The 25,967-nt window shown below is 38.3% G+C and overlaps 1 protein-coding gene, 2 non-coding genes and 1 pseudogene across 9 annotated transcripts in view; 1 reads left to right on the plus strand and 3 right to left on the minus strand.

Annotated features, from left to right (window-relative positions):
• The window catches only part of Naip (NLR family apoptosis inhibitory protein), a 38,586-nt gene that overhangs the window by 11,823 nt on the left and 796 nt on the right, over window positions 1-25,967 (minus strand). Inside the window, exons 2-12 of one of the 7 annotated variants that reach the window (XM_047556948.1) lie at window positions 25,312-25,412; window positions 21,326-21,896; window positions 19,575-19,674; window positions 18,122-18,203; window positions 16,506-16,557; window positions 15,026-15,145; window positions 12,741-12,840; window positions 10,779-10,854; window positions 7,594-7,651; window positions 4,170-6,281; window positions 728-895 (exon numbers count right to left, since the gene is read on the minus strand). In XM_047556948.1, the coding sequence (XP_047412904.1) occupies window positions 728-895; window positions 4,170-6,281; window positions 7,594-7,651; window positions 10,779-10,854; window positions 12,741-12,840; window positions 15,026-15,145; window positions 16,506-16,557; window positions 18,122-18,203; window positions 19,575-19,674; window positions 21,326-21,893 (3,436 nt within the window). In that variant the 5' untranslated portion in view covers window positions 21,894-21,896; window positions 25,312-25,412. Of the gene's footprint in view, window positions 1-727; window positions 896-4,169; window positions 6,282-7,593; window positions 7,652-10,778; window positions 10,855-12,740; window positions 12,841-15,025; window positions 15,146-16,505; window positions 16,558-18,121; window positions 18,204-19,574; window positions 19,675-21,325; window positions 21,897-25,311; window positions 25,413-25,967 lie in introns of those variants that run through there. The other 6 variants (XM_047556947.1, XM_047556950.1, XM_047556953.1 and 3 more) reach the window with 6 other exon arrangements.
• LOC124987768 (small nucleolar RNA U13) lies at window positions 9,591-9,694 on the minus strand. Its single transcript, XR_007109277.1, has one exon. It is a non-coding gene; the product is annotated as a small nucleolar RNA U13 (small nucleolar RNA).
• On the plus strand, window positions 13,691-14,159 carry LOC124987643 (60S ribosomal protein L21-like; annotated as a pseudogene).
• Window positions 15,814-15,887, minus strand: Trnat-agu (transfer RNA threonine (anticodon AGU)). The gene has a single exon. It is a non-coding gene; the product is annotated as a tRNA-Thr (tRNA).

The raw sequence follows: 25,967 nt of genomic DNA on the forward strand, positions 1-25,967 counted from the left end.
AATGATGTATTTTAAAAGGATGGTTGCACAAACTGTCCATTAACTATAAGGATAAGATGTTTAGAAACAGGAAAATGCTACCAATCACATTTTCACCCTGCTGAGTGGGCAAATGTGCAAGCTGCAATGTAAGAACAACTTAAACAGAAGCAAAATAAAAGAATCAAACTATTTTGGAGAGGCAGGATGTTAAGGATTAAGAGGTCAGACTTAGGAGTCAAAATTTCTGTATTTCAATATATGTTTCCTTAGCTGGATGAACTTGAGCAAATGACTTAACCTCTTTGTGCTCCAATTTCTCCATTCGTAAAATGGCAATAATAATAGTACCTTACCTCACAGACTAGGTATGAAGATTAATAAATTAATATTTGTGCAGTGCTTAGAACAGTTCAAAGAATGTAGTAAAGACTCAATAATTACAAAGAACTCTCTGCTTTCTTAATGAGAAAGAGTGCTATTCCCATAATTTACCATCGATACAGCTCAGTGGTAGAGGGCCCCTGGGTTGAATCCCCAATACTGAAAAAAAAGTATATAGGAAGATGTGGGTAAGTTATATGCAAATACTACAGCATTTTTAATGAGGGACTTGAGCATTCTTTGATTTTAGTATCAACAGGAGGTCCTGGAACTCTCAAGCCCAGAGAAATTTTAATTCTTAAATTATTGGCTAACGTAGTTTTTCTAACTGATGTAAAAAACAAGTAAATTGAGCCATCCTTACCTAGTTTGGAAGAATTATTTTCAGCTAAAATATGAATCACTAATTTCTCCATATGGTGGAGGTTTGGGAATTCTTCAGGAATGACTGAAAAAACGTTTGGTTTGTCAGCTAGCTTCACTGACAGTTCTTTTAGGCACAGGAACTTGTCCAAGTTAGGAAAGATTTGATCTGGAAAGTGACACACAGTTTCTCATTATTACAGTGCTCCAAATGGAAATGTTGAAACTTTCATTTTGATTCATCAACTATTTTCACATTTTTGAATGAAAACCTGTCAGATACCATAAAAATTTCTTTTTTAGAAAGTACACATATGCAGATACTGCTATCTGCAGCATTTACTGATTATGTTCTATATGGGAAGCACTGTGTGACTCTTTGGACTTACAAAAATAAATAAAACATCTCAACAAATGGTTTGAGAACAACTGAGTTTGCACAAGCAAGAGAATGTAAAAACATTTTCAAAAATTAATTAAAATGGATCCATGACAAATATAAGAGCTAAAATCATACAACTGCTAGATGATAGCATAGGGGTGAATCTTCCTGACCTTGAACTTGGCAATGGAGTCTTAGATATGACATCAAAAGCACTTCTGAATGAATGAATGAGTGAATGAATAAATAAATAAATAAATGAATAGACTTCATCAAATTTTAAACTTTTGTGCACTGGACATTATAAAGTGAAATGACAATCTACAGGAGAAAATATTTTTCAAACCATGTTTCTAATAAGGGTTTGATATATAGAATAGACATAGAACTTCTACAACATGACAACATTTTTTTTTTTAATGGGCAAAGAACTTGACTAGACATTTCTCAAAAAAAGATATACAGTCATCACGAGAACATGAAAAGATGATGTTCAACATCATTCAGTCATTAGGAAAATGCAATCAAAGCCACAATGAGATAACACTTCACATCTATAAAATGGCTTTATGATTAGCAAAACAAAAGAAAAGAAAAACTGAGGATGTGGAGAAACTGGAAATCTTGCATATAACTGGTGGAAATATAAAATGATAAAGCCACTGAAGAACAGTTTGGAAGTTCCTCAAAAAGCTAAACAGAATTATCATATGAAGCAGCAAGTCTACTCCTAGGTATATACCCAAATCAATTCAAAACATGGCCTCAAACAGATACTTGTAACAGTAATGTTCATTGCAGCATTATTCACAGTAGCAGAAGATAGAAATCACCTAAGTGTCCGTTGAGGAAGCAATGACTCTACGAAATATGATATATACATACAATGGAATATTATTCAGCTACAAAGAGAAATAAAGGGACTGGATTCAATGGCACAGTTCTGTAATCCCAACTACTCAACAATGTTAGGCAGAAGGATAGCAATTTTGAGGCCCGTCTAGACAAGTTAGTGAAACCTGCCTCAAAATAAAATAAAAAAGAGCAGAGGCTGTCTCTCCCTTTGGAGATGCCTCACTTCTTTCTTGAATGTGTGTTCTTTCTTTACCCCGCAAAGTTCTCACTGTTAAGATGGCTGGCATTCTCCCTTGAATGTATACTTGTTACTTTACCCCAAAAGACATCTCTCCCTTTACACAGCCTGCATTCTCTCTTAAATGTGTAACTGCTTTCCTAAATAAATCTGAGTCTGTGAAAAAAGGGAAAAAGTGGAGGTGGGGGGCTGGAAAATAGCTCAAAGGTTGAGTGCCACTGGGTTCAACCCCCAATACTGAAAAAAAAAAAAAAAAAAAAAAAAAAAAAAAGAAAAGAAAAGAAAGACAGAAAGACAGAAAGAAAAGCACCAGGGTGGTGCACACCTATAACTCCAGAGAATGCGGCAGGAGGATCACAAGTTTGAGGCCAGCCTCAGCAATTTAGTGTGAACTTCGGCAACTTAGAGAGACCCTGTTTCAAAATAAAAAATAAAGGGCTGGGATGCAGTTCAGTGGTAAAGCACACTTGGGTTCAATCCCCATTACCCCCCCCCCAAAAAAGGAAATACACAAAAAAGAAAGGTGGAATGAAGGTCTGACACATGCTATACTATAAAGACACCTTGAAAACATTATGCAAAGTGAAGTAAGTCAGACACAACAGGACAAATATTATATGATTCCACTTACATAAAATATCTAGAGTAGGCAAATTCATAAAGACAGAGAATAGAATAGAGATTACCAGGGACTCTTGGGAAGAAGGAGTTATTGTTAAATGGGTACAGAGTTGCCATCTGGGATGATGAAATTTCTGAAACTGGATGGTGGTAATGGTTAAACAACATTGTAAATATACTAAATGTCACTGTATACTTAAAAATGGTTAAAATGGTCGAGCATGGTGGCGCATGCCTGTAATCACAGCAGCTTGGGAGGCAGGAGGATTGCAAGTTCAAAGCCAGTCCCAGCAATTTATCCAGACTGTAAGCAACTTCATGAGACCTTGTCTCAAAATAAAGCATAAAAAGGGCTCAGGATGTGGCTCAGTGGTTAAGCCCTCCTAGGTTCAATCCCCAGTGCCAAACAAACAACAAAAACTGTTACAATGGAAAATTTTGTTATATATATTTTACCATAGTAAAAGTATTTTAAAAAGTCAAACTATTTTTACATTTAATGATACCTATCAACCCACAGAATTAAAAAAAAGTTGAATGACCCTCAAGCAAGATATATGCAAAGCACTAGATAAAAGTCAAACTGCTGAAAGTCAAAGTTAAGAGTAGCAACAATTAGAAAATGAAAAAAAATTAAATGCCATTTACAATCGTATCAAAAAATATGTGTGCAAAGGAATAAATTTAATGAGAGGTAGACAATGTTTACACTGAAATGATCAAATATTGCTTAGAAGACACAAATAAATAAGAGACATTATTTCTTGTTTATCCTTTTCCTCTGTGGAGAAGTCAAGCACTTTTTTTTATCAGGTAGTTAGCATGAAGGTAATTTTCGAGCATCGTTTTATATATAGATCATTATTTGCTAATAACAAGTAATTCACATCTGTTTACAAAGAGCGCTCACTAGTTAAATATTGATATTAATGTTGTTGTTTTTTAACTGGAGAATAAAACCAGGGGCCCTGGAGAGGGTACATTGTCATCCCTTTTCATTTTTTATTTTGAGACAGAGACTCCCTAAATTGTCCAGACTGGCCTCAACTTTGCGTGTGATCCTTCTGCCTCAGCCTCCAGAGTCACTGGGATTATAAGACATGTGCCACTACATCTATCTTCCTTTGTTAATTTTATCTCAGTTATCTGAAAACCATTCTATTATTCAGGGGTCTTTCATTAATTTATACTACTGACTCAAATAATTAGTGAAAGTTTATTTCATATCCATTCTGTCAAGGAGCACTTTTGTTCTCAAGCCTTCAGGAATTTTCATCTACCTAAAACTAAGAATGAGAAAATAAAATGTCACATTGGAATAGTCACCCCAAATCTATTCAGGTTTACCTGGTAGCTGGATTGTCTCTGAGATGTTAAGAGATTCCAGGGAAGGCAGGGCAAGAAGCAGCTCCTGTTCTGGGGCACAGAGCTCACACTGCTCTATGGAGCACTTGGTGACAGAGGTCTTATTCAGCTCTAGAGCTGGGCGGATGCTTTCAATAAAGCCACTACTGTGGTTTAAATGGAGTTCAATGTGCTGTGAAGCTGAGAAAACTATCATTAGAACCCTGAGCATCTCCTGATCCACAGCATCCATACTGGTCACCTGGACTTGCAGCAGGGGAATCTTGTACTGCTTGGAAGGCAGTTTCCAGTAGCCAGCACTGATGTCTGGTAGTGCCCTGTGTTGTAAATCCAGATAACTGTTTATCTTCTCTTCCTTTTCAGCTATATTTTGCTCAAATTCTTTCATAGATTCAAAGACAGAAGCATAGTCCTGATCTATAGTTGGTGCCTGTAATTTGTCCCAACATGCTTCCAGGGATGAAAAATTTGGAAATTTTGTCCTTTTCTTTCCTTGTATGGAGACAACAATACTCTTCAACAATAACAGGCTTTCTGGGTGATCTAAAAAGTACTGTAAATTAAGTACATCCAAAGTCAGTGTTCTCCCTTGAAGGAATTCCAAAATAAATGGAGAACATGCAGCAACACTGTTGCTTCGATAAGCAATTTTTAGGGCAAGAACCAATAAATGTTTTGAAACCAGGGAAAAGTAAGAGTCTGGAGTCATTTGCCATATTATCCTAAAAAATTCCATATTCGCTGAAATATCTGGACGGTGCTTCAGGTAGTCATCATTTTCTGACATATCTTCCAATGATTCTTTATTATCCACCAAATGAAGCAGATGAAACACAAGTTTTGGCCCTGCCTTTGATGAAGGGTGGCTGGAGACATAGTTCAAAAAATTCTCATAGGGATATACAGCCATCATGGGTGACTTAATTTGTTTCAAATAGTAAAGTCCCAAATCTTGATTGTCCTGCCTATCTGAATCCAGGAGTTCATTCAGCCTTATCGCAGCAAGAAATTCTTGAAATGTTGGATTTAAAAACTGATAGACTGGTCTCAGTCTTTGGGCTGTGAATTTACTCATTAAACACATGGTTAGATCTTCATCTTCATCAACCCCTACTTCTGCAAGATCATCGCCACTAAACTCAAAGCAAGATGAAAAAAACCCTTTCAGGGCCAGCTCACCGCAGGAAGACACAATTGCTTTGAAAAGTTCAGCTGTAGATTTGTGCTTTAAGAAAAGGCACTCCATATAGGATTTGAAGACAGCCACATCATCAAAGGACTGGTCAAAAGGACATTGAAACCAGTTTATACAGATTGCTGCCACAAAAAGGGGAGTTTTCTGAATTACCTGCAAATTTTTATTCTTTCCAAAGTGAACCATAATCTTTTGCAGACGGGTTATATTATGTGGAAAGAGCCTCCGTAATAGAAAGATAGTATTATAAAAGGGAAACGCTTGGATCTCTAGAATTGTGTCTAGGTATCGGCGGATGTCCCTGGCCCTGTTTGTATGGATGGCAATCAACAAGCAGGACCGTAATGAGTGGTTTTTTTTAATCAGTTTTTCTATGACTTGAGGGAATGAACACATTTCTTTGTAATCATCCAAAAGAAATAACACCTGATTCTTTAACTGCCGGATGATGTTCATCAAGCATAGTTCAGTAACAGTTCCTTCTGTCTCTAGGAGTTGGTCACAAATGATGCTGGCTAGCCCCTGGTCCCGTCTGGTAGAATTAAGGGAGAGGTAAAAGACCAGCTGGAATCTGTTCAGCAGAGGACAGCATCCTGATGCCCAGAGAAAAGCTATTTTCTTTAGTAGGACTGTCTTTCCACTACCAGTTTCGCCTTCCACACACATGACAGATTTCAAGTTGGCAAAGACTTCAGGCAACACCATGGGTTCTTGCACAGTGCTGCTGATATGCTTTGAAATGATGGACAGATCACAACCCAGCAAGTGGTCAGTGGCTAGTTTGGAAGAGAGTTCAGGCAAAGACATGTGGCGGAAACTGGCAGTGGTGTAGACTGCTCTCAGTTGCTCACTCAGACTCTTTGCCTCTTGAAACCACTGGGTTTCACCCTGTGCCACTTCTGAGGAGAGAAGAAGGTGGGCACAGCTGAGATTCACAGTCATATCTCTCTCAATCCTAATACAATTATTCTTTTCACTACATGATTCTGCCTATCTACTACAGATGGACTAGGACCTTGCACAGCTGTCCATGATCCCTAGTTTGGGATTCTCTTCTAGCTTTTTCCACCCAACTAGAAAGTGGAGAGCATGTACTCAAATACCCTACTTGACGTGGGGACCTAGATATGAAATATACTTATTAGAAGCACCCTGGAATTCTATACTTTCCTATTTTAAAACCTCAGGAAAGAAACTTGCTGGGCGGTGCTAGCAAGATACAAATACTAGATACAAATACTAGATGCAAATACTAGTTTGTATCTGAAACACATTGACTACCATGGATTCAGTCCTGCATTTACTCTGGAAATGCCAGAGGAACCTGACTTTCTCTCATATTCAGTAGTCTCCATTTCAATGCCACTCCTGTCTATGAGATCTTTGAAGAATTACAAATACTTTTTTTTCCAAATCTTTGCATATAAATATATTTACACATACATACAATCCCATGTGCTACTTCCAAGTTCTTTTTTTAAAATTCAGTCATTCTTTTATCACTGGACTTTTAGACTAAATCTAGAATAACTTGTTATCTAGAACACAGGTGACATTATATTCCAGTGATTTTTTCTGGCAACTTTTTAATTTAATGACTGTATTTTCTCAGCATTCATTCATTTTTTTTTTTTTTTTTTTTTTTTTTTTGGGTGCTGGGGATCGAACTCAGGGCCTTGTGCTTACAAGGCAAGCACTCTACCAACTGAGCTATCTCCCCAGCCCCCGCATTCATTCATTTATGAACGTCTATAATTAGTAAAGACATGCCTTACATACATTCTCACTTAATCTTACACGGTCATTCCAAGAGATGGTATCACCTTTTCATAGATAAGAGATTTGAAGTTCTAAATGGTTTGAAATGACAACTAAGGAGTTCAGTTAGGATTCCTGCTTAAATTGCCCAACTTAGAGGCTTTTCACTCTACTATGGAGACGGGCAACATAGCACAGTGAGTTAGTGAAACACAATGCACGGGTTTATTCTACCTCTGCTACTTATTACTGCCTTTTTGATCTTAGATAGATTATCTCACCTTTCTGTGTCTGTTTCCTGCGTCTAATAATAGTACTTGCATCACAGGGATTATTGTGATGATTAATTATGAATTAATCAACTAAGCCTCAATACCTATATTATCAATGAGTAACTCTTACTATTATTATTACTCTACCTCCTAAATAAGCATTTTACTTCCAAGTTCTTACCTGGCCCTGTAGAATTAACTGCTTCTGAATTTTCAAGATTGCTTTCAGTTGTAGTTTCCTTTGAAAAATAAAATTCTTTATTAGATCAAAATTTGCATATGAGAGAGGGGCAGCATATTATTATTGAGGACCCAACATCTTCTAAACACAGCCCACCCTCAAATGTCTTATGCTAAAAGAAGTGCTCCAAATGCAAAATAATTAACCATCTGCAAACATCTGCAAGATTGTCTGTGTGTTCCCAGACACTGTGTCAGTCAGATTTCCATCACTGGGAAAAATTACCTGATAAAAACAACTTGGAGGAGGAAAGATTTATTTTGGCTTACAGTTTCAAAGTCTGTGACTGGCTGGCTCCAAGGCAGAAGCATCATGGCAGCAGGACATGGTGGAGGAGAGCTGCTCATCTTGTGGCAACCACAAAGCAGAGAGAGGGACACCAGGGACGAGATGTACCCTTCCTTGCTCCTCGTGACCTGCTTCCTCCAACTAGTCCCCACTTCCTGTTGTTTCCACCAACTTCCAATAATGCCAGCAAACTATTAACTCATCAATGCATTAATCCATCGATTAGGTCAGAGCTTTAAGGATCCAATCACTTCCCCAAAACTCCACCTCTGTATGTGCTGCTTTGAAGACTAAGTCTTAAACACATGAGTCTTTGGAGGATACTTCATATCCCAACCATGACAATGATACATATATGGTGAATACTTTTCAGATAATCAGAATCATAGTGTGAAGAGCAAGAAGAACCCTGAAAAAAAATCACTAAGTGCAGCTTCTGTCCTTAGTTATTGAATACTGTGACAGTTGACGTATTTGACTCCATGGAAATGTTATAGACCAGGCTATATGGGCAATGACTAAACAGACTCCATTTTACCCTGAGACTCCATGCTATGTAGGAAATGCTTCTCCTGTGGGAACACCTGCCTCTGTACCCGTCAACAGTTGCTTAGCATGTCTTGTTCGGCACTACAAAATGACGAAATGGCAATTCTTATATAATGAAAAATTGTTCTCTTTTTGATTTCTAGTTTCCTAAACAATGTACCATGTTAACGGTGATGTCAACAGTGATTGCTTAGATGTTAGTAACCATTCTTTAGTTTGTACCTAAGTAAGGTCATTTTGACCCACTTCCCTCTCTGCTAATAATTTCAGATTCCATGATGTTAGTTTATAATTTTGAATCATAGCAACAGACACTTATGATTGATGTACTGATTTATGGTATAAAAACCCCTGTAACCCTATGGTCAGGGCTGTTCTCCCAATAGCCATTTTTGGAGCATTATGTGAGACGGTCAGCCGACCAGCTTAATAAAGACTCTCAAATTTGGACTTCTCAATGATGATTCGTCTATTCTTAAGTTGCACCCCACAAAAAATACATGTTTATTATTACACACCTGGGACTTATGTTTCTTTCTTTTGAAAATGAGCTATTTTTAAGTGGGGTGTAGCTCAGTGGCAGAGAACTTGCTTAGCATGTGTGAAGCCCTGGGCTCCATTCCCAGCACCAGAAAAAAAAAAAAAAAGGTAAAAACTAAGTTATTTTAAAAAGTAAAAATAAGCTTTTTATGTGTCTCAAAACTTTTTTCTTCAATGCTACTTTTTAAAAATTTTTGGTTTTTGTGGTACTAGTGATTGGATGCAGGGGTAATTTACCACTGAGCTGCAGACCCAGTCCTTTATTTTTTAAAATTTTTTTTCTAGTTGTAGATGGACAGCATGTCTTTATTTTGTTTATTTTTATGTGTTGCTGAGGATCGAACCCAGGACCTCATTCGTGAGAGGCAAGTACTCTGCCACTGAGTTACAGCCCCAGCTCCCCAGTCCTTTATTTATTTATTCATTTTGAAACAGGGTCTTGCTAAGTTGCTGAGCCTGGACACAAACTTGTGATTTTCCTGCTTTAACCTCCTGAGTTGCTGGAATTACAGGCGTGCGCCACCACTCCTGGCTTCAATGTCACATCCCTCACCCTTTTATGTCAAATGAGTAATGTACTGACATTGTAACAAGGTTTGAGGGAGACACCTCTCACAAAATGACGTGAAAACCCAATCATCATGCTTAAACAGTCACTTCTGATCTTAATGTCATTTTTTTGGGGGGGGGGGCGAGTTACGAGAGATTGAACTCAGGGGCACTCAACCACTGAGCCACATACCAGCCCTATTTTGTGTTTTATTTAGAAACAGGGTCTCACTGAGTTGCTTAGGGCCCTGCTAAGTTGCTGAGGCTGGTTTTGAACTTGAGATCCTCCTGCTTCAGCCTCTGGAGCTGCTGGGATTATAGGCTTGCGCCTCTGTGCCCAGCTTCAATGTCATTTTGAATTAGGTTTTATTGTTTGTTTGTGGTACTGGGGATTAAAGCCTGGAGTTTGCACATGCACTGAACTACAGCTCTAGTAGACCTTTTTAAAATTTTATTTTGAGATGGATCTCAAAGCTTCCCAGGATGGCCTTAAAGTTTCCATCCTCCTGCTTATGCCTCCCAAATAGCTGAGGTAATAGGCATGCACAACCATACCTGGTTTCAATGTCAATTTTTAATTCTCAAATATAAAAGATGGATCAAGTGAACAGAAAATTACTTTGTTTTCTTTCTGTGGGATGATAAACATAACATGCTTTCTATACAGTCTCAAAATAAGGTGGTATGTGTTTGTATCTATCAAATTGATAGTTGGCTTATACCTCAGAGAACAAAGTAGGATTTCTCAGCTTAAAGGGGGTCAACGTATTATCTGGATTTATGATTTTGTTGGGCAATCATTCCTAAAAAAAAGGCCAAGTAGGAAGTCAGGCCTTACTATCTTCCAAATGAAGACCACAGGTGAGATCCATTTAGCTTGGAACTGATCAACTCTAAGCCTGAAAGAGTCTGAGCCCCAGAGTAGAAGGAACTTTCTGTACCCCATCTGTGCCTAGCACTTGATAGGGACTTAGTAGATAGTTGTAGAACTTATTTATTTACTTATTTATAAAGAGCAATTTCTGTTCATAACAGTTTTTTTTTTTTTTTTTTTGCGGTGCTGGGGATCGAACCCAGGGCTTGTGCTTGCAAGGCAAGCACTCTACCGACTGAGCTATCTCCCCAGCCCTCATAACAGCTTTCAATCACATGATCACAGACTGATGAAATAGACAGGTGGTAGTGTTTATTACCATTACCTCAGGAAGTTCACCATGGCTCTGAAGGTCTGGAATCACTTCTGCAGCAGACTTCATGTTTTGGAGAAACGGACAACTAATCATAGAAGGTATAAGTTTTACAATAGTTGTTGTAAATTAAACACTTGCATTATGCTTTTTTTTTTTTTCTTTTTTTCTTTTTTTTTTTTTTTTTTTGGTACCAGGGATAGAACTCAGAGGCACTTGACCACTGAGCCACATCCCTAGCCCCATTTTGTATTTTATTTAGAGACAGGGTCTCACTGAGTTGCTTAGCACCTTGCTTTTGCTGAGGCTGGCTTTGAACTTGTGATCCTCCTGCCTCAGCCTCCCAAGTTTCTGGGATTACAGGCATGTGCCTGGAGCATTATGCTTTTAAAAAGCAGAGTTTTAGTGACAAGAATTAAGTATAAAACTAACATTTTTCAGTGACTGTCAGTATCATAATCACATAAGACATTATGTGCTGGGGATATAGCTCAGTTGGTAGAGTGCTTGCCTGGCATGAATAAGGCCCTGGGTTCAATCCCCAGCACCACAAAAAAAAAAAAAAAAAAAAAAAAAAAAGAAAGAAAGAAAGAAAGAAATGGGTATGGTTTATAAAGCCATTTGGTGGGATGAGTGCATATTTAATGTTCATCCAGAAAACCAAATAAAATTAATTTAAAGAATCAAAAATAGAAAAAATTCCATCTATGAATCCAAGAACCAAAAAAAAAAAAAAAAAACCTTAGTGGAAAAACAGGGGAATAATTCAGTGGTAAAGTTCCTCTGGGTGAAATTCCCAGTACCAAAAAATAAGACAAAATAAAATAACTTCCAGTCTAGAATCCTATACCTAACTAAACTACCAAAAATTGTGAAAGTAAGGAAATATACACACACATTCAAATACATGTGTTATATTCAAACTAAAATCATACATCTCTCTTATGTAATCTTTCCCAGAGTATGGGAGTATGTGGTGGAGTATTCCTCCAAAATGAGTAAGAAAATTGAGAATGAGATTAGATCCAGGAAACAGAAACAACACAGGAGAGGAATCTCCAGGATGATTGTAAAGATACCAGGATGATTATAGGATAAGTAGTTCATACTGGAGCAAGTCAAGACATTTTGGGAGAAACTCCTTCAAGGAGATGAAAATGATGAGATATTTGATAGATCAGAATAACTGAGAAGATACCTAAACATTTAGGAGAATTTGAAGATGAACTGGTACTAAGTGCATAAAAAGCTAAGTACAGGGCTGGGGAGGTAGCTCAGTTGGTAGAGTGCTTGCCTTGCAAGCACAAGGCCCTGGGTTCAATCCCCAGCACCACAGGAAAAAAAAAAAAAAAAAAAAAAGCTAAGTACATAATTATACTGTAACAGATTAAAAAAAAAATAAAAACAGAAAATGTGTTGATAAGGATCTCAAGGCAATTATTTCTTCCTACAAAATAAAATGATGTACAAGCCAGGCCAGGTGGTGTACACCTGTAATCCTAGCTACTTGGGAGGCTGAGGCAGGAAGGTCACAAATTGGAGGCCAGCCTCAGCAACTTAGTCTTAAAAAATAAAAATGGACTAGAAATGTAGCTCAGTGGCAGAGGATGTGTCTAGCTTATGCTAGGCCCTGGGTTCAAACTGAGTACTGGGGGAAAGAGGAGATGTCAGGAAAGGAAAATAAGCCACCATTTATTACAAGTTTCAGCTCTGCATAGTATTTATATAGTTGTAATAATATAAACATGTGAAGTAAAAATATTGATCTAACCCAAACCAAGACATAACTATAATGGGAGGAAAGATAGAGAGGAAGGTGTCATGGTAACAAAGGGATGGAAGACATGAAGACATGTCCTTCATTGTCTGAATCAGAGGAGCAAGTAAACACTTCATCCACAGATATAATAAGGGGGGGGGGCAGTTCTTAAAGTGCATTCAAAGTCATAGACACTAAATATTCATCCCGCTCACTTGGGAAAATACTTGGTGTGATCTTCAAATGGGTCGTCCTCTTCCTTCCACTTCTCCAAACATCCTCCACAGGAAAAACACTGGACCATGTCCTCTATACCTGGAAGTAAGGAAACTTGATCAGTGTCAATGGTGTGTGCATTTGTCAACTGACCAGATAATAACCATCAAACCTTTATTAGCAAAATCCTATTCTCATCCAATTGGATTCTGTGGCAAAGTCCTAAGCTGAGTCACCAGCAAGACAGTATTCTGTATAGGACTCTTGGTCCATCAATGGGATAATCAGCAGTGGGGTAGTCCCTGAATGTTGCTGTGCACCATGGACTTTGATGAATGTCCTCTCCTGGCCCCATTCTCCTATCAACAGAGAGATTTGAATCTGGAATTGAAGACCCGCAAGGGAAAAGATTTTTGTCTGTTTTGCTTCTCATGAACCTGGAAGAGTGCCCACCACTTTTGGGCAATCTATTTGTTTAATGACTAAATCAGAAAGAATATATTTGGAGCTCAGGGGGAAAATGAGGAAATTACTGCCAAATTTATTCTTCTAGAAATAGGGCCAAGTCTCCTATGAGTCTATATTTCTTTGGAAGGAAAGTATTTGGATTTGCTAAATGAAATGAACCCATGGAAATGAAGCTTCCTCCCACTCTTGGATTCCTGCAGGTGCTGTAAAGTTGGGGTAAAGGAAAGCTTCCCTTTATGTCTGGCCAAAAATATGAGGTCCAAGAGCTTGCAGAACCCTAAAAAGGCCAGACAAGGAAGAGGGTGAGCATACGGGATGGGGGAGGGGGGCGGGGGGCTTGAGGGAAACTGGCAAGAGAAAAACACAGTAGGCAGAGTAAGGAGAAAGGGTAAACACCTCTCTTTCCAAAGGTTTAAGATTGTGAGGCATTAAGATTTTTTATGCCTTTTCAGTCAGAACCACCATCTTCCAGTAATTCGCCAAAATGACGAACACAAAGGAAAAGGGGAGAGGAACCTGATATATGTTATCTAGGCCTTTTAGAAAACATGGAGTTGTTCCTTTGGCCACATATATGCACAAAGGTGATCTTGTAGACATTAAGGGAATGAGTACTGTTCAAAAAGGAATGCCCCATAAATGTTATCATGGCAAAACTGGGTGAGTCTACAATGTTACCCAGCATGCTGTTGGCATTGTTGTGAATAAGCAAGTAAAGGGCTTGCCAAGAGAATGAATGTGCGTATTGAGCACATTAAGCAATCTAAGAGCTGAGACAGCTTCCTGAAATGTATGAAGGAAAATGATCAGAAAAAGAAGGAAGCCAAAGAGAAAGGTACCTGGGTTCAGCTGAAACGCCAGCCTGCTCCACCCAGAGAAGCACATTTTGTGACAAAAAATGGGAAGGAGCCTGAGCTGCTGAAACTGTTCCCTATGAATTCATGGCATAATAAATGTAAAAAAATAAATAAATAAAAGCCTGTGAACTTTAAAAAAAAATAAGTTTTTTTATGCCAATGAAGTATGTCTGTTAGATAAAGTGACACTTTTCCCTATTCTGAACTGCCCTGTTACATTTATTGTTCCTAAAATAAAATTTAAACAGTTAAATGAAACTCTGTTGTAACTCAGGTACATTTGGTCTGAGGAAGACCAGCAAGGTACCTAGGAAAGGTAGAATATTCTTAACCTGTTCCCCCATTGTACCTCAGGCAAAGATTTGACTGAGGGCAAAAAGCTTTGTGGATTGCAGAGTGAAGCTGCCTGATGACCACAAGCTAGATAATACAAGGAACTGGTGGAAGATTCTTCATGCTTCCAAATCATGAATTTCATCCAAAAGATGAATTTCCTGATTTTCTTTTCAAAGCAGAGTATAGTGAAGGTTGCTTTCCACATCCCCAGTCTCTCCCATTTTCCTATAGTAATAGAAACTTCAATTCTTAACTGGGCACATTGCTACCCAAGAAAAATATTAGGTTTCCTAGCTCCTCTTATAGTAAATTATGTCCACCTAAGTTGTGGTTAAAGAAATGATAAGCAGGAGTGTTCTGTGACAGTTTCCTGGGACTGGGGAAAACAATATATAAAAAGGAAAAGATGCAATAATTATCCCAGACTACTTCTATTCATTGTTAGTTCAGACCTCAAGGTTTTACCTCCTAAGGAAAGTATGGAAAACTGAGAAAGGTTTATGATGCAGCAAGGAAAAGCGATCTGGAAGGAATGAAGAGCAGGAATAGCAAGTCTAGAATCATAAAGTCTATTTGGGATTTAAATGGTTGAAGAAGCAAGACGGCACAAACCACTGACTCACCTGTATAGAAAAGACCTGCTCTAGCCAGAGCTGCAACTCTCAGACGTGATTTGTGGGGCCAATTCTTAAATGTGTCCAGCCGTAGTTCTTCATTAGCAAAGACACTGTCATTGCAATAAGCTTGAATAAAAAAGAGGGTGAGACCATAAGCTTTGGTAACGCAGAGTTTGAGTTATCCCTCCATATTTACAGACAAAGTGAGCTGACATGTTGAGTTTGCTTCAAAACAACGCGGGGAGGCGAGGAAAGCAGAAAGTGATATGAATGAAGCAAGACTGACAACTTGTAAGAATGGCTGAAGCAGAATGTTGGATATCGCGTGAGTATAAATTCAATTGTCTAATTTCTGTATGCGTTTGAAATTTTACATAATAAAATATATTTTTAAATTATTTCTTCATCATCTAACACCAGAATAAAATAAGAAAAAGCTAGAGTAAATTCCCTTCCTTCCAAAGTCAGTGTCAAGATTTAAAAAAGGAAGTTTTCCTTGTAAGCCCCTTAACAGGCAGTTATATCTCTTACTCTTTGGGATATATACTCTTGGTGGTCTCCATTAGACTTTCTGCCTCAGACTAGCCCTAAGCTTTGCTTCCTATCTTCAGCATGCTAACAGGCTTTGAAAAATAAGTTATTTTACCTTTGTTCTGCAAATTTCCTTAAGATGAAAGCTTGCTCCCATGTTCCACTTAACTTTTTTTTTTTTTTTTTTTTTTTTTTTGGTACTGGGGATTGAACCCAGAGATATTCTACCACTGAGTTGCATTCCCAGCCTTTTTTGTTGTTGTTGTTGGTGCTGGGGATTGAACCCAGGGCCTCATGCATACTAAGCAAGTATTCTACCACTGAGCCACATTCCAGCCCCCCAGTCCTTTTTATTTTTTATTTTGAGACAGGACCTTGCTAAGTTGCTAAGACTGGCCTCAAACTTGCAATCCTCCTGCCTCAGCCTCCCGAGTCACTGGGATTATAGTGTGCACCATCATGCCTGGCTCTAATTTCTTAACAGTACTTTGAGCCACTTAAAATTGTTTTCCAAACATTTTATCTAGAAATTTTAGTTGTTTTCAAAGAAGTGGCAGTTAAGGAACGAATCCTACTGTTTTTCCCTATGTTCATCTATACTAAACCTAATTCACTCCATAAGAGCGGAAATCTCTTAAGAAAATGAATGAAGTTAAGCGGGGATCACAAGTTCAAAGCCAGCCTCAGGAACTTATCGAGGCCCTAAGCAACTTAGTGAGACTCTGTCTCAAAATGAAATATAAAAAATGAGCTGGGGATATGGCTCAGTGGTTAAGTGCCTCTGGGTTCAATTCCCAGTACCACAGAGACAGAGGGAGAGAGAGAAAGAGAGAGAGATAAAGTGCTGTAAAATGAGGAGCAAACTGGAGGGTTTAAAAAAAAAAAAAAAAAGATGGGAACAAAAAAGTAAAAGAAATAAGCAAGCAAAGCCTTTGGAATATGTCTGAGTTTTTACCAGAAGCCATAGGCAATTCTCTTTTGACCCAGGAATTCATAAAATGTTCTCCCTGAGGAAAATTAAATTCATGTTATTGATTATTTAGCTTATCTATACCTATATGTAAATAAGAACTGAAGAACCCCCCTCCCCACACCATGAAGAATCCATTAAATAAACAGGCAGAGTTGTTGGAAAAACATTCTTTTAATTAATTCTCTTAATGCTGAATATGTTTTTAGTGACTGTTTACCTATACCTGTTAGGGGACAGACAGACATGAATGGTGGGAACATGAGGCTAAGAGAATAATTCTGTAGGATGGGCCCACTGTGCTGACCCCCACATGCTTTCTTTTCAAAGAAGCAATTTGTGGGTAGCCCTGCCTGATCTCAGTGGATAGGATATGTCACTTTCCTCAACAAACTACCCATTCACTGGGAGAAATGCAGGACCTAAATAATGTTGGTAAGAGGAACCTGGGGAGGAGACTTCTGTGACCAGATTCTGAAACTCCGGGAAATTAAGATAGTTCCTCCTAACCATAAAATCTGTGACAATGTACGATTAAGGAGCCAATTAGAACTGGTCAGCATGGGCCAAGGTGACCTAGAGTTGCCACGGCAGTGGGAACTTGAAAGTCTGATGTTACCCTGCTGTCAGTCAAAAGTCAAGAGGTGGACCTGGCAGGACTTTCTGGAAACTTCTCTGGGATCCAATAAAACTGGAGTTCAGGGGAAGCAAATTGTCCTTTTCCTCTTTGTCTCCCTTGAGAGTGTCTCCTTTCCCCTTTTCTTATCCTGTCAATAAACTCATTCCTGTTATGTTGAGTGACATGTCTGAAATCTTTTTGACTTTAGGTCAAGAATTGGAGTTTGAAGAGGGGGGTCTTTGCTGTGGCTCAGTTTTTCAGAAGGTCCCAGTTCTGTAACATACCCAACAGGAAACCTTGTCAGGGTCACTTTTTCAAGAGACTTGGCTCAATAACAGAATTGCATTTAGAGACCACAGATTCATTTTGACTAAAGAGGAAGTACAAGACAGAGGAAGGAAACTAAGTTCAGAAATGCATTAGGTATTTAGCAACAGATGTTTCTGGGAAAATTGCCTGAAGAAGCACCCCTCCTCCCCACTTTTAGTCCAGGTTCTTTGCTGGCTTCCAGGCTTCTGTGTCATGTTAGCCATGACATTGGAATTAATTAATTCCTTTTTGTTTATGTCAGTTTGGGTTGGGTTTCCTGTACTTGCCACTAGGAAGTCCTTACTGATTGAGGCTAAGTAACCAAGTGGAAGACCCTCTGTGGGTGATGGTGCCTGATCAGAAGAACTTACTCAGGCATTTGCAAGGGGAAAGCTCCGAGAAGCTGGGGGAAGGGACGGCAGTAAGAGAGCAAAGACTATCAGGAAGGCAGGCAATTAAAAGCCAGTCCCAGAAAAAGAAAGTCTAAGGGCTCACAATTAACAAAAGAATGTGATTTCCCCCTTCTTCACTCTGCAGAAGAGAAGCTGGGAATGAAAGGATAGAAAAAAGAAATAGAACCCATGACATAAAAAGAATGCCACTCCCACCTTGTGATTCAGATATTATAGGCAATCAAAGACAAGTTGGAAAAAACTTTGGTGTTCTAAATTACCGTTACATCAACAAATCCCTTGTAATTTTCAATATACTGGGCAATTTCCTCGGAGGATTTCTTACTTTGAAGAAATTCACATCTATAATAAAAATATAATTAAAAATTACCCCAATACTGTGATAGAGTGGTCCTGTATCACAATGAATATTTATTAAAATATATTGAATTATTGGATTTTCAATAAAGCTGTCAAAAAATTTTACCCTGAAACTGAATTGGGAGAATTATCACTGTTCTGATGTAATTCTTTTTTTATTTCTATACTGAAAATATATGTAGTTATTTAAAATTAGATCTTCAAATTGTCCCACACCACCTTACCCACAGACAAACCAAACCCAAGGGTATCTACTGTTCGGTTTGTACCTTTTCCTATATATATTCAAACAAGTTCCTACATCGTTTGTGTGATTTTCAACTTTTTTTATTTCCATTTTTGGCAGTTCAGGGGATTGAACCCAGGGCCTCACACAAGCTAAGAAAATGATCTACCACTGAGCTACATCCGCAGCCATATGTGGCTTCTTTAATGAATAAACGACAAGGAAAAAAAGACAGGGAAGGATGAAATATATAAATTAAAAATCCCAAGAGGAGAGAGATTAGCATTGATTACTGACTCAGAGAGTTGATGACATTGGGAATTAATGTTCATCTTTTTTAAAGAGCAGTAATAATATTGTGATTATGGTTTTAAAAAAGGCACTCATAATTCAGTTACATACTAAAATATTAAATGTATTATGTAATAGCTGGGATTCACTTTAAAATAACCTAGTTAATATTATTTGCAGGGGAAGATGGGCAGGAGGTGGATGAAATATGATTTAGCCATATGTTAACAAGTGTTCATTATACTATTCTACCTTTGTATGAAATTTTCCACAATTAAAGTTTACTTTAAAGGAATGAATCAGTATGTGGTAGAAACAGAGAAAGTCATGTAGAAGATACTAATAAATATAGTAGTAAAATAATCAAAATTCATTTCCTTTTTAAGTAAAGACCACTGCAAATAACAAAATTTTTCTTGAGTTTATGAGATGAAACACTTTCATTTGGTATACATCAGCAGTATGTGAAACCATTTGTAATTCTGTTTTAAACATTGTTATTTACTTTCTAACTTCCTCTATAAACCATTTTCCACCATCTCTATGCAAAATATTTTGTTTATTAATTGAGGCAAATCATGAAACTTCAAGTTGGCAAAACCTATCTTTGTATTGGGGATAATAAAACAACATTTAAAAACTGTTTAAAATGACATAATTCAAAATTTTTCACATTGTGACCACGCCTTTCCTGCTTAAATAATTCTGGGGTAGTCCAATTTTGGATAGGGAAAGATCAAAACTGATACTCCAGCAAGGTGGCTCTTTTGTCTTTCATTTTGTCTGATCTTTTTTCAAAACTGAAAACTTTTATCGGAAAACACTTATCTACTTACTTGGGGAACCACTTGGCATGTTCCTTCCAAGGATTGTCTCCTTCTTCCCAGTCTCCTAAGCATCCACCACAGGAAAAACACTGTACTGTGTCCCTTTTACCTACATGTGAAAGAAAATGTTTTGCTAGCCAGGCAATGCCACCAGAGGTGATCATTTTGTGCGTGAACAGGACATGCTCCAGTGTGCCTGTCCTCTCATAACTTGTCTGGCTGAATCTCGTTCTCAGTCCTGCTGCCTTAAATGACCACTTTTGAGCCCTGGAAACTGATCCCTTGGCCATGGCCACCCTGCACGGAGGACTCTAGGCTCTAAAACTCAACATGTTGCCCCAGGTGCTTCCCAGGGCTGGCATGAATGACATCTTGCTCTTCAACCTTTCAGAACCAAAATGATGGAGAAGCGGCAAACATCAGTGAGAAGATCTAAGTTTTCCTTTTGCTGTGCCATTTCTGTAGAAACGCAGCACATTTCTTAATTCTTTGAGCAAAATGAAAACAGCTGTGAAATGCGAGGAAAGGGGGCATAGTGGTTGGATTAGAATTAATGCTCATTCTGTGCCCGGCATGAAGGAGGTACTCAGTAAATGGTAGCTGTTCTTATAATTTCCATTCACATCCATCATAGCATCTATGGCATGGCTAAGGCAGTGCGAAGTGCCATGCTCTGAAACGCGACTTGCCCTATATGTTTGAGTAAGTACACAACAAGCCAGGGGTGATGGCACACCTGTAATCCCAGTGACTTGGCAGGCTGGGTCAAGAAGGATCACAGGTTCAAGATCAGTCTCAGCAACTTATTGGGACCTTAAGCAGCTTAGCAAGATGCGGTCTCAAAATAAAAAAAATAGAAGCTGGGCATGATGCACATGCCTGTAATCCCAGCAACTTAGGAGGCTGAGACAGGAGGATTGCGAATTCAAAGTCAGCATCAGCAACTCAGTGAGACTCTGTCTCTAATAAAATACAAAAAAAGGCTGGGGATGCGTTCAGTGGTTAAGCACCCTTGGGTTCAATCCCCAGTACTACTACTACTACTACTATTACTACTACTAACAACAACAAAACCAGTATTATCTAAGGTCAAATTTAAGGACCAGTAGCATTCTTATTTTATATATATTTGATAAATTAATACACATTGTGCTAAATGCAAATCAAAGCAAAATTACTGAACTTGAATTTTATTTATTTACATATTACTTATTTTTTGCAGTACTAGGGACTGAACCCTGGGTCACTACACTACACTACATCCCCAGCCATTTTTATTTTTTATTTTGGAACAGTTTCTCACTAAATTGCTGAGACTGGCCTCAAACTTGCAATCCACCTGCCTCAGCTTCCCCAGTTGATGGGGTTTCAGGCATGCACTAACATCTGCTGCTTGAAGTTCAATATTTTTTTTCTTTTTTTTTCTTTTTGGTACCGAGTTTTGAACCTCACTTAACCACTGAGCCACATCCCGAGTCCCTTTTATATTTTATTTAGAGACAGGGTCTCACTGAGTTACTTAGGGCTTTGCTAAATTGATGAGACTGGCTTTGAATTTTCCATTCTCCTGCCTCAGCCTCCCAAGTCGCTGGGATTATAGGCCATCATGTCCAGCCTTGAAGTTCAATTTTAATAAAACAGACTTTATATCTGTGTATATCTTAGCAAGGGAGGGTTCACAAAATATTGAGAAATGCAACCAAAATATGGAAGCTAAATAAACACTTAGAGAAACACTTCAGAAAAAGATTTCAAGGTACCTGTAAAGACGAAGCCAGCGGTTGAGAGGGCATGTGGGGATGTCCCACGGGCATAAAACGGCCATTTCTTGAAGGATTCGAGTCTGGTCTCCTCATTTTGGTACCTTGCTTTGTCCCCTCTCAGCTTCTTCCCTGGATTCTTTACCCTTACATCGTACTTGGCAATGTTACCAACATCTTTACCCAGAAGGAACTCACAATGTGGATGGAATTTCTTGTGGTTTTCTATGGGGAATTTCCTGAGGCTGGTACCAAAGAGGATCAAGCTACAGCAGAAGCACTGAACCCCAGATTTTACCCCAGTGAAGTAGAACCCAGCGGCTGCCATCTCGGGTGGTGTCCATGAGCTGTAGGATTCGTAGGTCACAAAAGTCTTCAACCTTTTGGCTTCACTGCGCATTTCTGAGTTAAAACCTTTCTGCATTTTTGCTCGGATTTCCTCTTCATTTTCTTCCATTTCCTTTGCCATCTGAACTGCATCTATGCCCAGAAGGGTACTCAGCTCTGGGAGTAAATCATAGTCAAATGCAGGAATCCTCTCCTTAGAGGCCTTCCCCTCGGTGGCCATTTTCTGAAAAAGGGAACAATGTAGGTTGATTTGCTATGGTATGCTTTTAGTGGCAACAGCATTTGCTCATTGTTTCTGAAGAAGACAGAAATGGAAGGAATTCAGAAATTACCTGGATTTTCAAGGCAAAATTGTTGCTCGAACAATTATAAAATGTCAGTACCCATCCACTTTATCAATCTGAAAATATTTGCTAAATGCCTACTTGTGTGTCAAGCACTGTGTAGGCACTAGGGATCCGGCAACAAGAGAGACAGACAGACCTAGCTCCATTCATGAAGCCTTCCAAATGTCAATTATGGAAAAATGCAGTAACATGGACATAAATTTACATTTGTGTTAAGCGAAAATATATACAAAACTGCATAGCCCAGTAGTGGTGATTTAATAAAATTATTCAGCTTTTTTTTGTTTGTTCGATTTCATTTTTCTGTATTAGGGGTTAAACCTGGGAGTGCTCTACTACTGAGCTACATCCCCAGCCCTTTTTTACTTTTCATTTTGAAAAAGATGTCTTGCTAAATTGCTGAGACTGGCCTCAAATTTTCTGTCCTCCTGCTTCAGCCTCCCAAATAGCTGGGATTACAGGTGTGCATCAATATATCTGGCTTAGATTTTTAATTTTTTAAAAATTTCTTTGTGGTGCTGGGGATTGAACCCAGGGTCTTGTGCATGCAAGGCAAGCACTCTACCAACTTAACCATATCCCCAGTTCTGGCTTAGATGTTTAAAAAGTTATTATTTTTATTGTTTTCACTTTCTGATTGTGTTCACTTTCTAAATTGCAGAACTCTATACCCAAGCTATATGTGACCCACTGTATTTATGGTTTTGTGTGTGATACATTTTATTTTCTAAGCTATTATCCTAACTAAAAATTATAAAATATTATCACATTAATAAATATATTTCTTCAGCCAGGCACTGTGGCATATGCCTGTAATCCTGGCAGGAGGATGACAAGTTTGAGGCCAGCCTCAGCAATTTAGTGAGATCCTGTCTCAAAATAAAAAATAAAAAAGGGCTGGGATGTAGCTCAGTGGTTAAGTGTCCCTGGGTTCAATCCCTATACCTAAATAAATAAATAAATAAATAAGCGTCTTCAATGTACTTTTTTTTTTTTTTTTTTTTACATGTGGGATTGAACCCAAGGGTGCTTTACCACTGAGCCACATCCTCAGCCCTTTTTATTTTTTATATCAAGATATTGTCTCGCTAAGTCACTTAGAGCCTTAAAAAATTGAACTTGTGGTCCTCCAGCCTCAGCCTCCTGAGTCCCTGGGATTATAGGTGTGTGCCACCATGACTGGCCATATTGCATTCTTAAAACCATATCAGACATGGTTGAAGATATTGGAGGCACAGCTGTATTACATTCTTTATAGTCCACAATGAATATCCTGTATCATCAATTTTTATCACAGGCCATACCAGATTTTTTTTCAAAGAATTCATCATCATTATTACAACTGCATTTAACATGTCCTTAACTGGGGCTGAATCTCCTGACATCTCCCAAATATCCTGCATTGCTTCATATTAAACACTTGAGTAGGCTTAGGTAATTCTAAAGGTTCCATTCTAGCATCTCCAAATAAAATCATATGAAGACCAGATTTTCATGAAATCCTTTTCCTGAAAGGCTTGGGTGAGGGACATGTCCCCCATTCAGACGTCTCATCCATTCCAATAATATATCAAGGAAATATTATAATTACAGTTATTGTACAACAAGTTTTTTTCCTCATAAATTCTTGTCATCTTTCATTTTTTAAATCACAACTTTATTAGGATGTAATTCACATACCATAATACTCACCTGTTTAAAACATATAATTCTGAATATATAGTATATTCAGACTCATGTAACCCTCATTACAATCAATTTTTAAACAGTTTCATCACCCCAGAAAGAAATGCCCCTTAGCAGTTGTTTCCCATTTTCCCCCAACCCTCCTAGCCCTAGACAACCACCCTTTTACTTTCTGTCTCTGCTAGATTTGCCCATTCTGGACATTTCATATAAATCATACAATATGTGGTCCTTAATGTCTGATTGCATTCACTTAGCATAATGTTTTCAAGATTCATTCAGGTTGTAGCATGCATAGTACTTCATATTTTCTTTGTTGTCAAATAATATTCCACTATATGGATATACCATATTTTATTTATCCATTCAGCAACATTTGGCTTATTTATACTTTTTGGCTATGATGAATAATGCTACTATGTACATTTGTGTATAAGATTTTGTGTAGACATTTTTTGTTCTTAACCCATAGTTACATTTTCATATCATACTAATTAATTTAATTGCACTTTACCTTCATCAGTAGGTTTAAGTATGACAATACATTATGCACTGTGGTCCAATAATGCCAGTAAAATTTTTTCACCACCTGCAGGTCATTTTGTCCATAACAGTGCATGTGTCATCAGGTCCACAGTGGGAGCAACACCAAGTGACCTCTTCTTCACATCACATTGGGTTTTTTGGTTTTGTTTTGTTTTTGGTTTTTTACATATTTTTTAGTTGTAGATGGACACAATACTTTTATTTTATTTATTTGTTTTTGTGTGATGCTGAGGATCAATCCCAGTGCCTCACATGTGCTAGGCAAGTGCTCTACCGCTGAGCTACAACCCCAGCCCTCACATTTTTTAGAAGGACCGTAGATTTCACTTTCCTGTCATCATACAGTTTTTAATTCGTCGAGGCTAGTATAAATTAGAAATCCATTGTGGTTCTTTCACAGTTTAAGGAGTTAATGGAACAGACAGACTAACCACTATAATGAATCATCTTATGGCAGTATGTTGAAATTCCAGCAGTAACTCCCCTTATTTCCTCCCTTTTCATGTCATTTCTTAGTTCTGTTTTGTTTTTCAGTGCTGGCAACTAAATTCAGGGCTTTGTACAGCTAGGCCCGTGCTATACCATTGAGGTACAATCAGCCATTTCATATCATTTGTAATTATCCATCTGAACATTCTCATGTGGTTCACTTGTCCTGAGGATTTTTTCATCTTTTTCCTTTTCTTTTCTTTTTTTTTGGTGTGGGGAATTGAACTCAGGGGCACTTTACCACTGAGCCACTTCCCCCCCAGCCCTATTTTGTATTTTATTTAGAGACAGGGTCTCACTGAGTTGCTTAGCACCTCACCATTGCTGAGGCTAACTTTGAACTTGCAATCCTCCTGACTCGGCCTCCCGAGCAGCTGGGATTACAGGCGTTTTTTTCATCTTTTATTCATTCAGCACAACTGGGATCAAATGAGCAAGTTGGTCGGCAACAGCCTTTCTTAACTGTCTCCACACATTCAAGTCACATAGTCTGAGCATTTGGAGGACCTCTTACCACAGCATCGCTTAAGCCAAAGGCATAACATTAAGGCTACATTTCCATAACCTCACCTGCAGGTGGAGTTTCACAGTTCCCCTTTACAAGATGTTTCATGTACTCCAATCTTTTTCCAGCTCATCCAGTTTGGAATTTGCCCACACTTCTACAAAAGCTGCAGCAAATTGAAGATTGTTATCAAGACCAAGCATGCCCTTTCATGTGAAAGTACATTTGACGGTACTTTAAAAGAGGAAGAACTCCTTTGTCATTAATGTATAAAATCTACTTTAGCTGGGCATGGTGGCACACACCTGCAATCCCAATGACTTGGGAGGCTGAGGAAGGAGGATCTACCAGTTCAAGCCTGGGAAACTACCAAGAACCCGTCTCAAAAAAAAAAAGGGGTGGTAGAGCATCACTACATTCAATCCCCAGCACCATGAAAAACAAAGCAAAAAACAAACAAAAAATAAATAAACTAGCAATAGTTCAAGAATCTCTCTGTATCATTCCGCAATTTACTTAGCTCTTTGAATAGTTCTATTTTTAGTTGTCTCTTGATGTCTTACCCTATAGAGTCTCTTTAGTGATCATCTATAAGTTGAGGGTCATAGTCCCATCAAAAGAAACCTCTTCCCAACTCTCTTTTGGCATCACGTTCTTTCCCTTTACAGAAGGAAGTGGTCATGGTTTGGTAACTAGGACTCTTTCTTACTTTCACTTTCGC

Source organism: Sciurus carolinensis, chromosome 6, assembly GCF_902686445.1.
Source record: "Sciurus carolinensis chromosome 6, mSciCar1.2, whole genome shotgun sequence".
Taxonomy (NCBI): Eukaryota; Metazoa; Chordata; class Mammalia; order Rodentia; family Sciuridae; genus Sciurus; species Sciurus carolinensis.